Raw genomic sequence first — 14,929 nt, 5'->3', positions numbered from 1 at the left:
ATTTTATTTTGCCTCTACACAGTGTCAAACATGAAATGTATTTTATTCCTCTGCAAGAAGCTAAAGGGATCATATAGTTTTGGTTGAGACCTAAGTTCAGGTTTCTAACATTTTTGTTGGTGAGATAATTGGAAACCTCTATGAAATATGAAAGAGCATGTAATTCCAAAAGGGATTCAATGTTTATTTGATGAAAATTGGTTTTGAAGTGGCTGAGATATCCAACACAGTACAATCCTAATAAAAAGTGGGACCCACCTTTTATGAGGATCGCTTTGTTTTGCTTTGTTTGTGGATGTCTCGGCCATTCCAAAACCAATTTTCATCAAATCAACTTTGAATTCCTCTTTGAATGGTATGCTATGTATTAATTCACAAGTGGTTTTGTGATATATTGCAAAAAGTTGAAAGCCCAATCCCCATCTCCACCAATACTATGCCGTCCCTTTAAAAGTAACTTGCTCTCTCTTGTCTGAAGTTATAGGATAGCCTTGCTAGTATCTAATTGCAACTGTCACCTCATATGATTTTTCTTTTAATATATACATACACACACTACTTTCACACCTACCCATGCATGTTCTCCAATATTTAATGTTATCATGAAATGTTTATCAATATTTCCTTCAATCAACACTTCAATTTTGCCCATTAATTAAAATCTAGCTCCTTTACGGGCGATGTACAAAGTTTGGATTCAAACCATCACTACAGGTATAAATCCTACTTCCTTCGTACGATCTAAATTTTCACAAGTTTTTTAAAAATATGTACAACGAGTGGAAAAATTGTGAATGTATCGAGTATATCAGTATTGCAAAGTAGAAATTGTTGTCCATCTGAATGCCGGTAGTCATTTTGATGTCAAAGGTCACCATTAGCGCTGAACTCGACAGCACTTGCCCTGTGGGTCATTATTTGAAAGAAAAAAGCAGGAAAGAGAAAGGGTGGAAATGTTAAGTGTTTGGAAATCATGAAACATAATAAATCAAATTTCAATCTTCTTACACAGCATCCTTTATTTCATTTCATTCTCATAAAAAAATAAGATAGAAATACTTGTATGTGACATCCGTGTGCTGTGTGTGCATCGGAATATGTAGGGTCACAGTATGACATAATGTTGATTTTTCAAATACTTGCGTTTCACACAAAGTGGCGAAAATTAGTTGAAATGGCACAAGGATCAACAAAATCAGCTTCACTAATGAAAGTAGTACCAAAAAAAGAAAAGTCATCCTGAATTCATGCACATATGAAGGATAGTCATACATGTATTTTGTTTCAGAGTGTCCAAGACATTATTCTGAATTAGATTAAGATAAGTGTATATTCTTTGTATGAGTGTAAGAGAAAAAGCTCATATATATATATATATATATATAGAGAGAGAGAGAGAGAGAGAGAGAGAGAAAGAGAGAGAGAGAGAGAGAGAGAGAGAGAGAGAGGGGGGGAGCACCAGAGGCAATCACACAATGTGTTCATTGTAAAAATACACACACAAACTTGCCAAATACAGTGTACATAAAATCCAATACTTTTGTGTCTGGGTGTCTTTCTGTGCATGTTTGTCTGTTAAATTCAGTTTGTCTGTCTTGTCTTACCTTGTCTCCTGGTGCCGGTCTCATCACTGAGATCCTGTCGTACAATGACTTCACAGGAGCAAAGCACGCCGCCAGCTTATTCTGTGGAAGACATTATGATACCAAGTTGCTATGGTGATACCAATGAATTTCAGGGGAATCATTAGGAATACAGTCCGTCTAAAGCAACCCGAGTAAAACAATGCTTAGCTAGGGTTTTCGACACCGTTTTGTCTCACCAGCCAAGCTTCTTATCTACACAGTTAATCCCTTGTACAAACATTGACCTATAACAGAAGAAAGTACTCCTTTGAATCCATACACGAGTGGCAAAATTGATCTAATTGGCAAAGGGTCTGGAATTCAGACTACCCTTATCTAGAAAACGGTGTCGAAATAATCCCCAGACCCGAGTTAGGAGAGATTTTAGACGTGCAACTCCTCCTCCAACTCGGGTTTGAGGATTATTTCAGCACCAGTTTGTAGATGTGTAGTCTACATCAAAGACACTTATACATTTGCGGCAGTGGAAATGCATTGCTGATGACCAAATTACTTCTTGTTGCATGATTGTGATGTGGGCATCGTAATTTTGTGTTAATTTTCTACCAAACACAAGCTGCACGATTTTTTTTTATTACGTATTAAAGAAAGTGCAATCTTTATTTGTGCAGGAATTTTTTTTTTCTCTGCAAGAGTTCTTTACCACTCTAGTCTAGGGATTGATTCAACACTGTTTTAGGGGATTGCAAGGTCTAAAACCTGAATTGTATGAAGAAATCATATTCTGAGAGGTGGGGAAGTCCCTTCCAACCTCCCCGGCATGTAGAAATGGCAGAGAGAATACTCATGACAACATAGCAACAGCAATGTGCGGCAAAGCACTCTGATGTGTGCGTGCACCCATGCATGCAGTCATTTTACACTTGCCAGACTGAGATAAAAACAAAGGGGGGGGGGGTCTCTGTCATGAGAGAGCTAACCGTTGGTAATGCTGGGTATGGCAGTTAAATCCTAATAGGATTAGGATAGCAGCTTCTCTTGTGTAAACATTCAAAACGGTGAGTTCAATTTAGACGAGGTGTTCTCGTCATGTGATATCAACATGGCGGGCTTTCAGACAGGAAGGGTGCAGTATGGCAGTTTCAGGGGCGAATCCAGGACTTCCGTAAAGGGGAGGCGCCTTTACAAAATTAAAGGGGGGTGCAAGAGCCCCCCCCCCCATGTTTTTCTTTTTATTTCTTTTGTTTTAACAAAAATAAAGAGGGGGCGTGCACCCAGTACGCCCCCCTCTGGATCCGCCACTGCAATTTGATTAAATACGCATTCAGTCTGATTTACGGTGACTTTTTAGGAAACACAAAAACAAACGATACAAGAATACATATATATATATAGATTAAAGGACAAGTTCACCTTCATATACATGTGGATTGAGTAAATGTAGCAATATTATTAGAACACGTCAGTGAAAGTTTGGACGAAATCGGACAATCCGTTCAAAAGTTATGAATTTTTAAAGTATCTGCACAGTCACTGCTGGATGAGAAAACTACTACAGTGTATAATGTCTCATGCGTACCACACTATAAGGAAAATAAAAAGAGAATTTCACAAAATTCTACATTTCGAAAAAAGTGTACATTTCCTAAACTCGTCACTGACATATGTTAAGGGTGATACTATTCCCCCTTGCCTTCTGAAAGTGGGAAGTCAAGTGTTCTTTTATTATGCAAGAAAAGTGAAAGAATGTTGAATTTTCTTTATATTTTCTTTATATCGTTGTGCACATGTGACATCACAAGCTGTAGTAGTCTTCTCATCCAGCAGTGACCGAGCAGAAACTTTAGAAATTCATAACTCTTAAACGGATTGCCCGATTTTCCTCAAACTCTTGCTAATGTGTTCTATTAATATTGCTGCATTCATTCAATCCACATGTATATGAAGGTGAACTTGTCCTTTAAGGAGCATGTGAAATAATAAAACAAAAAAATATCACGCTTCATTTTTATATTTTAGTGCCTTAAGGAAATGAAATCTAGAACATGGACTATACAAATAAAATGGCACACAATTTATCACTCCCCCAAAAGAAAGGGGGGGGCTATCATATCACATTATCAATACATGTATACTGTCACTGTCCCGAAGGATAACTCCTGTGAGAGAAAACTTAAAGGTTACCAGTTTAAGGATATCTGTATTGATTAGACGAGTTTAGGGTCAAGTTAACCCTTTCTCTGCCAATGAGTCAAATGTGCCAAAACTTCACCCACATACCCATACCATGGACAGGAAATAATTGTGACATATGGAGGGTTAAGGGTTGTCTTCTTTTCTTTTTTTTACCTTAAGGCTTTCAAGGCACCCTGGCCGACCTTCTCTGATCTGGAGGTCAGTGCCCTCTTCATTGACTGCCAGTGTCTTGGCGCCCTTGGCCTTCTCTAGGTGGGAACCGGCCTCCGTGCAGCCATTCTCACCCCAGTTCACCTGCGCAGGACACAATACGTCATAGGACCAAGGATACACATGTTAACAGTTACGGAAGTTACTCCAGGTGAGATGGATTATATCTGCCTGCATGTTTCATTCAAACATGGAAGGGTGTTCATTAAACACCACACGTGTCACTTAAGTAGTAGAGGGTATCGGAGCAAAGACACTATAATTGCTCAGTTTTCAGTCAACCTCACCTTGGTCGAATCTAAATGGACACAAGAAAATCGTTGAATTTATGTGCATTGCGACTTACACAAGGAAAGTATTACATGTTTAATACAGCTAAATATCATACAATTATTATATGTGTAAAAATATTACATATGTAATAAATTGCACAAACCTGACACAGGTAGATAGTTTGAAACCACTGTCTGAACAAGTTATCATTAGATAAAATGACTAATAGATTATGAGTAAAGATTGTTATCACATTACCAATCATTAACTTGTGACCAATCAATGGCATGTTTTACAATGATTTATTTGATCATTTACCAATATTTCTTTTTTCTTCCCAATTTAACTTCAAGTCAGAGAAGTTCACATTATGTGTACAAAGGAAATGTAGCTGTAATTATGGCATTGATATAGATTAAAGTAATAGCAATGGTTGGAAATACTTACTGAAAAATATAGATAAAGCATATGTTATGAATAAGTCATACATAAATCAATATAATATTATGATGAAAATATATCAATTTTTAAATCTAAACAATAAAAGAATGTAAGAAACAAAAAAATGGATTAACAATATCCTAGGCATTCTCGATGCAATAAAAATATAAAAGATTATGTTATGAATTATAGATTCAGCGACCAAGAGATAAGAATTGCAAATTATATGAACCATTGTAATCAATTGACTTACATAAATGATACTAAATTCTTGAAAGATTAATGATTAGTGTAAAGAATAATTTTTTTAAATGCACAAGGTCTGATGAGTTTAGCACAGAAAGTTGTGGAGAATTTTACACATCTTTCATCCATGTGGGACTCTGGAATACATTCTGAACATCTGGAATACATTTTGAAAATTATTTCACTGAATGCTTGGCACAACCCCCACAAAATATTATGTTGACTTGTTTAAATCAGCCAAGCAAGATGAAATAATGCAAATTGTTAATATGTTTGAACTGAAAACATCATTTGGTTGTGATAGAATAAGCATGAAATGTTTATAACAAATAATTCCTCATAGTGTCTCCCCTAGAATATGTATTAATTTGTCCTTAAAAATAAATAGATAAAAATTGTGAAGGTGATATAAAAAAAAAATCAGGAAAAAAATATGATAATACATCAGACTCATTTTTATTTCTAAATGATACACAATTCATTTCAATTTGGCTTTAGGAGAAAATATACAACATATTGTGTTTTTAAGATATTACTTGATAAACTGTTTTATTTAGCAAAGATAAGTATAGAAATGAATATTCAGTAAAGAACATGTTACTACCCTATTCAAGGATGCATTTAAGGCTTTGATATTATGGTAATATACTTCATAGATTACAAAATTATGGGGTTTTTTTTTCATTCAATCTTGTAGTCTTGATGCTGAATACTTATTCAGTCATTATTATCATATTACTTAAGAAAAAAAGGTTACTTTAAACAAAGTCTGCTTCTATACATCACAATTCCATGATTATGGTAAAGCTCATTCTTCCCTACAATGTTTTCCTACCGATTTCCTTTTCCTTTTTTCCTGCTTAACATTACAGGTTACATTTTAGTCCATAATATATACTGATATATATATATATATATATATATAGAGAGAGAGAGAGAGAGAGAGAGAGAGAGAGAGAGAGAGAGAGGCCCTATATATGCATATATAGAATATATATTTCAACAGGCACTCACCCTCATGGCCTTGATTCCTCCGACACCACCTCCACCATAGTAGGATGCGTCCACTGTGGGCCACTTCTTCGAATTAGGGGATGCGGGAGGTTCGGGCGGTGGAGGAGGGGGCTTGATTGCAACCTGTCCAAGGTGGATATATAGTGGTAAATTTAGTGACTGAACACACACACACACACACACAAAGAAATACATTATATATATATATATATATATATATATATATATACATATATATATATGTATATATATGATTTATATATATATATATATATATATATATATATATATCCCTAGTTGGCACCTTAGGGAGACATATTGGGGGGAAGTGTCTTCATTAGGGAGACAACTGGTCATTAAGGAGACAATTTTCGTGTCTCCATTGCGTAAATTGCCATTGAACATGTATTTTAAAATTTGCATATAAAACAAATGGAAATGTCTTCCAAATGACCCATCTAGGGGTATATATATATATATATATATATATATATAATATATATATATGATATGTATAGATATAACACACAAACATACTTATGTACACATACATATTAACAAACATACAAGCAAGGGACGGTTGGGGATAGCAGGTTTGAAATACTGATTTTTGTTTATTTTAGATTCATGAATAACTGAAATTGTGTGGATGTCCCTGAAGGTATTCCTAATTTATGTCTGTGCCTATTTTTTCTTGTTCAATACATTATTTTTTATAATTGGGTATCTGTATGGTTTTTTATGAAACATTTTATTGTAATATAATATATGATAGCACATATGTGCACAAAGGATAACAGTTTGTAAACTACTTATGGGGCTACCCTGGGTTAAGAAAACTGAATAAATAAATAAATGAATATGTGCTTTGTATGACGCATAATAAATAAATGAATATGTGCTTTGTATGACGCATAATAAATAAATGAATATGTGCTTTGTATGACGCATAATAAATATGAGTATAATGAATGAATTATATGATGGCCTGAACGCTCCACTGAAGCAAAAAGGAAGAAGAGCCTAATTGATAATACACATGAGAAAGAGTGGGGATATGTGGATGTTAAGATTCGTTGATCCTGTCTTTAGCATTTTAGTTGTGTAGGGGATAGCGCGAACGCAGATCCCCGCTACCATAAATTATACGCCCGAGTTCCCCACGTTTGGGGGAATCGCAAGGTTCAGCAAGCCGGAGTGCAATGGCAAGCCTCGCCCTGGGAGTGCGTCCTTCTTGATCAACGCAACTCCTGCGCCAGGTAAGTATGCTTGAGAATGGTGAGCATGATGATATCTTCATTATCAAAGCACATCAAGGCGCGGTTATCGAAGAGATTAGCCACCAAGCTTTATAAGTAATATCATTGATAAATTTCACTTTTTCGGTAACCAGAACTCAAAAATATACAAACATATTTAAGGATAATTTTTTGTTACATTAATCCTATGAAATCGATGTAGAAAATGTGCCAATAATGCAGAAATGCTGATATTGCAGACTTATTTCCAAACATCACACACCTAATATGCATATTCATGTGCTTGTTTGAATAAATATACGACGCATGCGTGATTTAGCACAAAACGTAGTACACTGTACAACGAATAAAGCCCGCACGTACACAAAGGATCCTGCGTCCGCAATGCCCCCGAGTGTGTGTGTGTGGGTATGACAATCCATGCATTCACGCGTACACACACCCATATGGCTGTGATGGCACATGGTATCGCACAGCCTACTGGGTGAAATTAAGACTGCTCGTTCACATGCATGTACACTTTGTAATAGTAATTAATCGAGGGGGTCTATCTCCCGAGTTAGCTGCAACCCATTAAAACTCAAGAGAATGGGATAAGATAGCTGCTGGTAACAATATAACGGAGATTTATATGTTTATTTACTCTGTGTAGTCCTCCAATTCATTTATTTATCAGGGTGGGGTAGTGAAGGGGGTCCAGAATGGAAGCTATAAATAGTCAAGTTGACGAAGGACTGGACATCCAACTTTGACTAATTATCACTTCGTCAAGACAATGGCATGCTTTGTGTAAATAATTTTGCTTAGTCGCTGCCGAGGAAAGTTTATTTGCACAAGCAAGGCAGGACAATTCCTCAGGGGATTAACTCTGCTATAGTCTCATCGCGTCAACCAATGCAGCCGCTTTGCTCACAGTGGACCGAGGAGAATCGTAAGCTATAATCGTCCAGAATGGAAGCTATAAATAGTCAAGTTGACGAAGGACATCCAACTTTGACTAATTATCACTTCGTCAAGACAATGGCATGCTTTGTGTAAATAATTTTGCTTAGTCGCTGCCGAGGAAAGTTTATTTACACAAGCAAGGCAGGACAATTCCTCAGGGGATTAACTCTGCTATAGTCTCATCGCGTCAACCAATGCAGCCGCTTTGCTCACAGTGGACCGAGGAGAATCGTAAGCGGCGACTTCTTCAGATCGCGAACAATATCTAGGGGAGGTGATTACCCTATGGAAAATGATTCCGAAATGATTATATCAATGCTCCCTTCTACTGAAAAAAAAAAGAAAATAACCCAAGACGTTCAGGTGTAATATTGGCGGACAACAATCAACGTCCAGAGACTAGGCTAGTTTAAAAGTCAGGAATTAGTCGCATGTAGTTTTCAAGGTTGAATTTGATACACATCGAGAAAGGCAGGTTTGAGTAATTCACCTGTTTTTGGTATCATTGTTAATGCGTGTACATTATTTTTATCGATGTTACGAACGGAAATAACAAGCAAAACAACAATAAAGTAACTCTCATTTTCAGTAAATCCCATCTTGTAAAGGAAATTGTGAAATATTATTTGGGCCACAGAACACGCGAGAGTTTCATACATGTATTAATCACATTATATGATATCATGAGGACCCAGTCATTCATTTCGAAACAAATCCTTTGTCCGAAAATCAGATCAGCAATATATTATCTCTTTGAATTTTAGGCTAATGTTTTTCATTTCAGATCACAACTTTACAGTGATTTTTTTAAACAAATTTTCCTGATTTAACGAGAAAATAACTTTCGAATTCTTGAGCCAATCACAGAAAGATTGTAGCAACATATTCATCTGTCAGGAACTTTCTTTGAAATTTGAACGTGGGGGATAGCGCGAACGCAGATCCCCGCTACCATAAATTATACGCCCGAGTTCCCCACGTTTGGGGGAATCGCAAGGTTCAGCAAGCCGGAGTGCAATGGCAAGCCTCGCCCTGGGAGTGCGTCCTTCTTGATCAACGCAACTCCTGCGCCAGGTAAGTATGCATTGATTTGCTGAACAAGCCGCTCCAATCATTATCAAACCACTTCAAGGCATAGTTATTATGGAAGACTCTACTTGCGAGCTTGTCTACTTAATCATAAAGCATCCTTTCATCTCTTCTGTTCAAAACAAAAATCGACGCAGTTCTTATTTAATTATTTCACATTAGCCGTAAGAAATCCCAACTAATAATGTTATTTGAACCAGAATACTGTTCATGATTTCGAAATGAGCTAACCTTGTATGCATATCATTTTCATTACAATAGTGAACCGCGCATGCCCATTGTAGCTTGTTGGCGGTGTCTTTCACGGTTGTCACGGCAAGTTGCCCACCAAAGATATTGTATAAAAACAAATGATCTATTTGATGACAATACACTACGGATCCCTGAATTCCTCTGAACAACGTTCAGTACATCATGGTGTATGTGTGTGGAAACCGTAGACGTGTATTAGTAGCGAAATTAGCCAGAAAAGTTTCTTCGAGGTTCGTTTATTCCAAATGTGAAAACAATTTTTAAAAATTCAATTAAAGAGTTATATCTTTAGAAGCCCAAAGAATATCCCGCATGATATTCCACATACACATCAGTCTTCCACCGTTCTGATTGTCATCGGAATGAAGGCAGTGGCGGGGTCTACACCAATATTGTCCGAACACGGTCAAGTTGACGATGGACCCCCAAGTTTGACTAATATTCACTGAGAAGATGACATGCCTCATTTATTTCGCTGACGAAATTAATTGATCTCGGGGTCAGTTTATTTACACAAGCGTGCTAACATCACAACACCTATAAAACCACACAAAAAACTAACTTGTCTATAGACTCTCTTTTTAGATATAATTTTTGTTTTTCAGTTCAACGCACTTTCAAAAACCTTATAGGTCTAAAGCTATGGGCAATCTGCAGAAAATGCGCGATGAAGAGTCACTATACTATGATTCATCATCATTTTCAAAAATACAACAAAGACTCCATAACTTATAATTCTTACCTATGGATAACAGCGAATATAACTAGATCCTTTGGGTCTCCAATTGCTTGATCGTGACTGGCTATTAAACAGACAAGTTGCGGTTTCACAGATGTTTTGCTTTTGCATTCGTCATTGATTATATACTTTAGACAAACACTTTATAGTGAAATCACCTATGGGAGAGGGGTTTCCGCTGACAAGAAGGTATAGTGTCACGTCTAATTCTTGTCGCAAAGTTTGTGACACGGCATTTTGCTCCTGCGACAACTGCTCCGGTCTTGTTTGGGTTTTTTTTTTTCCGAGGACTTCGGGTTAGGGTCAAGGTTGTGATAGGGTTACATACACTGTAAAAACATCAAACTTCAATAAAGGACCACACCCACAGGTGTTAAAAATGCACTGTGATGGTGTAGAAAAGTGTTCACCCGACACTTCGTGGTGTTAATTTGACACTGTACCTGGTGTTATTTTGACACTGTACTGGTGTTAATTCAAAAATGACACCACATGGTGTTGATTTGATATTTGTTGGTGTTAATATCAATGGTTTAACACCCGTCCAGCTTCAATAAGAGACCACACCAGCTGGTGTTACTTTGGTGCAAATTTATTTTCACATTTTTTTCAAAAATCTAGTATTTTAGTGTAAAATTCTAAATCGTCTTGTTTAAATTAGAAATCAACAAGAAGTGCAGTTACTAAGAAATTCTTTAAAAAACAGTTTAAAATTTGGAAATGACACCCGGAGGTGTTAATTTAACACCATAAATGAGCACCGAAAATTTAACACCAGCTCAGTGTTCACTATTTAACACCGGACTTTTTGCAGTGTAGGTTTAGCTTGATATGAGGATGAGGATTACTATAAGGGTTAGGGTTTGTGGGTAAAATTTCTGTTTGGCTCAGCGTGCAGACTTTTCATTATAGCAATATTGTCGCAGGTGCAAATGCCATGGAATTCGCAAAGTTACCTATTATGTCAGGTGCAAACGCGAAGTCATGGCAGGCCGCGTAACGAACATTTTGAAGGTAAGCTTCAGCTGTCCGTTGTCTCAAGGGGAGACGAGAAAGAGGTCTCAATTCCCTTTTCCCTGGTTGAATTTTATTTCAGACATTTCAGATTAAGATTTGGACAAGCATTCTTGTCGCTGTGAAAATCATTGTTGGTGTCGTTAGCTCTCGTTGCTGATAATAATGATGATGATCATCATCATCATCATCATCATAATAGAAATAATAAGTATAATGATAACATCAATAATAATGATAATAATGATGATGAATAATAAAACAAAATAAATCATTACCATTATTATTGTCATTATCTTTATCATCATCATCATCATCATCATCGTTTATCATACATTATCAAATTGCATTTTTATTGCTATTATGATGGTGATAATATTGTACAGGAACCTATCCAGTTAAGTGTGTGCGTGTGTGTGTGTGTGTGTGTGTGTGTCGGGGGGGGGGGGGGGGAGAGGAAGCGTTGTAGAACACTCACCACACAGCAGAGCAGCTGCCAGAACCACCAGAGGAGGAAGAGACCGAGGGCCAGGAGCACAAAGAAAACACCCAGGACGATGCCAGTGACGTCAGGCTGTCACGTGATCAAATCACACACCTTGCACATGTTAATACAACTCTCAAAGGGATAATCTGAACACTCATATACACCACAGTCACTAACATGACAACATGTATCATCAGTTCATGCAATAGAATGGTATTATATTTCTATGACAGCCTACTCCTGTGAAATTCATCTGAAAAGGGATTCATGGAAGAGTATAACCGTCGTGGGATTGCAAGCATCTGGTCGCCATCACGGGAGTACAGAATTTGCCAATTTCCTTAGCCCGCCGCACACTGTGCGACTCACGACTATACGACTGACGGACTTGGACCTGAAATAAACAAGCGTGTTTACTCCGGGGCTACTTTGATTAATTTCGGATCCAGAGTCTGTCAGTCGTATAGTCGTGAGTCGTATAATGTGCTACGGGCTTTAACTGTAAGCTCGTGGGCTGACAGGGATTTGTTTCATCCGAAATCATAATTATTAAAGTGTTTGTTCCGTCGTCAGGGGGAAAACCGTAAATTGTTCTCGTCGTACACACACTACAGAGAATAAATCATCAACACGAAGGGAGATGATAATGAAACTATCTTTCATTTTCTTTTCATGTTACAAGGATAAACCTCTCTGAACACTGCGTCTCCTTGGCTCAAGCACACTTGTTACATCAGTGCTCGATATTCAAATGGAAAGTACTCACATGGAGGCTTTGAAACATTACACTGAAACTCTTAGAGGAAATTTAAAACCACTTACCGGCGTACAGTCTTCTCCCGTGATGGTTACATTACTGGATATGAACGAAATGCCATTCACAGAAACCTGTAATACAACAAAACTGAAAGTGGGAAGTACAGAGAAGAACGTAACGTTATACTGTCCAATGACATCTGTTTAGGAGCGTTATAATATAACAAATGGCAATATAATCTTCAGTAAAATACATGTACATACGCAAGGCCACTAATAATAATCGAGCAGTGCAAATCTTTTCTTCCGACGCGTGTTGCTTTCCATAAACATTCATGAGCATAGTCACGCATTGCTGGCAAAGCAACGTCCAGATCTATTCACTTCAGTTTTCCACAATGTTTGACAGCCCTCAGAGATCAGACAGTTTAGTAATAAAAGGTGTATGAAGGTCATCCTTGATAGATATCAAGTTTTTAATTCTGCAATATTTTCTTTTAAGAGTGAATAAAAAGACTGTGCAATGATGCAGACATACAGGTGTGTTATCATACAAGCTATCTGTACTTCCGTCATGACAATGATAATGCATCACCATTCGCACCTTTACAGTATCTTTATTTGGAAGGAGGGAGATGATTACGGCAATAACCCCAACTTTTGTGTCATCAGTTTGAATAGTTGGTGAATTTTGTTTTGCCTCATATATTGATTGACAAAAATGGAGGCTTCCAATCGGACTGTCTAATATCCACAGTTAACTTCCAAAAGACAATATTACGCGTTTGACAGGGTATATTGGCAGAAAACTGGGCAATATATCTTTTTGGGGGAGGAGGTTTTTGACAAGAGGAGTCATTTGATGTGAACAATCTACATCTCAAAACTAGGATCAATGACCTGAATTTTAGAGCACACGCACAGAAAAACAGTCATTGCTCATTCATTATCGACATCCATGATCGATTTAACGCCTTTATAACATCCTCTTTAACGTATATATATGGATGCACAGGTGAGGAAGGTTGCGCTGACTAATTCTAAAACAGGTAGGATGAGAATAAATGAACACGATCGGTTTAGTCCTGATTCTGTTTTAAATGTACAAAACACAGGTCAACACTCCCTATCTAAGCTGACTTCTACACGTGGAAAAAAATAGCACAATGCGAATACATTTGTATTTAAATCAATGTTTAATGAAAACCGTTGTTCAATGAGAAAGTTGTGGAATTTGAACTTTTTAATAGTTTTTCATGAGACATGAATGCCGATGGATACAGTATATCATTATGCGTGTTGATGTTATTGTCTTCAAATATTCCACATGGCCTGCGATCAAAATAACTTTCCTCCTTTGAAATAAAATTCAAAAAAAAAATAATCATATGATAACTTACATCAAATCAATGCACACTTCTAAAACTAAACTTTGAAGGGTAAGAGGTCGTACCTTACTGCTATAGTACAGCAGTAACTCAAAACAAAACATTTTTATACACATGCCAATGATTAGACTTTTTGAGCCGATGGCATCATCATCTTGCTCAATTTGAATAATGTGGTCATGAAAGATGTCACTGCTTTATATGACGAAAAAAATACTTTGAAATGTTTCATTGTACTTCCAATTATTTTGTTTGTTGGAAATAAAATAAATCAACTTGAACAACAACTTGAACCGCTTTCATTTCTTTCGCCCAATTTCAATAAAATTTCGTATTCTATCACGCTTCTGTGTGTGATTTAACTCTATTCATTAACCTCAACGAACATGGGAGTGTTCCACTTTCTAAAATTATTCCATAATATTATAAGTAATTCCGCACCTTCCGGCTTCTTCGATGTGCGGCGCTGGACACACAAGCTCACTATCGGTAACTAGGTGCGGCGACACTTCTGTAGAGGGAAGAAATCAGTACAGCTGGGTCCTGTTTCATAAAGCTGTTCGTAAAGCTACGTGCGACTTTACGAACGACTTACACATGGCAAGCCAAGTGGGTTTCCTAATCATCGTTAATTTCAAAAGCTAAAGTTGAAATTTGCAGATGGTGATTATTCTTACAAAAAAAAAAAAGTTAACACACGTTTTTGGTTGAAAGTGTATTTTTGCCCCAATGTAAATGAAATATTGACATACAGTCGTACTTTGTTAAAACGTATCAGATAAGGGAAAAAATGGGCACACACATTGGCACTTCGTATTCCATTCGTTCGTAAAGTCATGCGTAATTTTACGAACAGCTTTATGAAATGGGAACCAGAATATCTGTCACAGCAGCACCCTGGGCATATTCTATGAAGGAATTTTTCCACCTCCCTCCCCATATCTGGATTTCCGTCTCTGCTTTATTTCCTCGTATGCTCGATTTTTGTTTGTTTGTTTTGGGGGGGGGGGGGGTTATGTCACATTATCTCACAT

The 14,929-nt window shown here is 37.0% G+C and overlaps 1 protein-coding gene and 2 non-coding genes across 3 annotated transcripts in view; all 3 read right to left on the bottom strand.

Moving 5' to 3' along the window:
- Nucleotides 1-350: 350 nt before the first annotated feature.
- LOC139720698 (anthrax toxin receptor 1-like) overlaps nucleotides 351-14,929 on the bottom strand; it is a 42,494-nt gene continuing 27,915 nt past the window's right edge. The window contains exons 9-15 of the mRNA XM_071632052.1: nucleotides 14,337-14,406; nucleotides 12,574-12,655; nucleotides 11,743-11,838; nucleotides 5,967-6,089; nucleotides 3,936-4,076; nucleotides 1,605-1,685; nucleotides 351-904 (exon numbers count right to left, since the gene is read on the bottom strand). Coding sequence (XP_071488153.1) covers nucleotides 878-904; nucleotides 1,605-1,685; nucleotides 3,936-4,076; nucleotides 5,967-6,089; nucleotides 11,743-11,838; nucleotides 12,574-12,655; nucleotides 14,337-14,406 — 620 coding nt within the window. The 3' untranslated portion in view covers nucleotides 351-877. The remainder of the gene's footprint in view (nucleotides 905-1,604; nucleotides 1,686-3,935; nucleotides 4,077-5,966; nucleotides 6,090-11,742; nucleotides 11,839-12,573; nucleotides 12,656-14,336; nucleotides 14,407-14,929) is intronic.
- Nucleotides 7,072-7,233, bottom strand: LOC139720748 (U1 spliceosomal RNA). The gene has a single exon (XR_011710176.1). It is a non-coding gene; the product is annotated as a U1 spliceosomal RNA (small nuclear RNA).
- On the bottom strand, nucleotides 9,091-9,252 carry LOC139720749 (U1 spliceosomal RNA). The gene has a single exon (XR_011710177.1). It is a non-coding gene; the product is annotated as a U1 spliceosomal RNA (small nuclear RNA).

Source organism: Diadema antillarum, unplaced genomic scaffold, assembly GCF_040938485.1.
Source record: "Diadema antillarum isolate AM-2024a unplaced genomic scaffold, OU_Dant_1.0 scf00000132, whole genome shotgun sequence".
Lineage (NCBI taxonomy): Eukaryota > Metazoa > Echinodermata > Echinoidea > Diadematoida > Diadematidae > Diadema > Diadema antillarum.
This window is presented reverse-complemented; position numbering and strand designations above follow the sequence as displayed.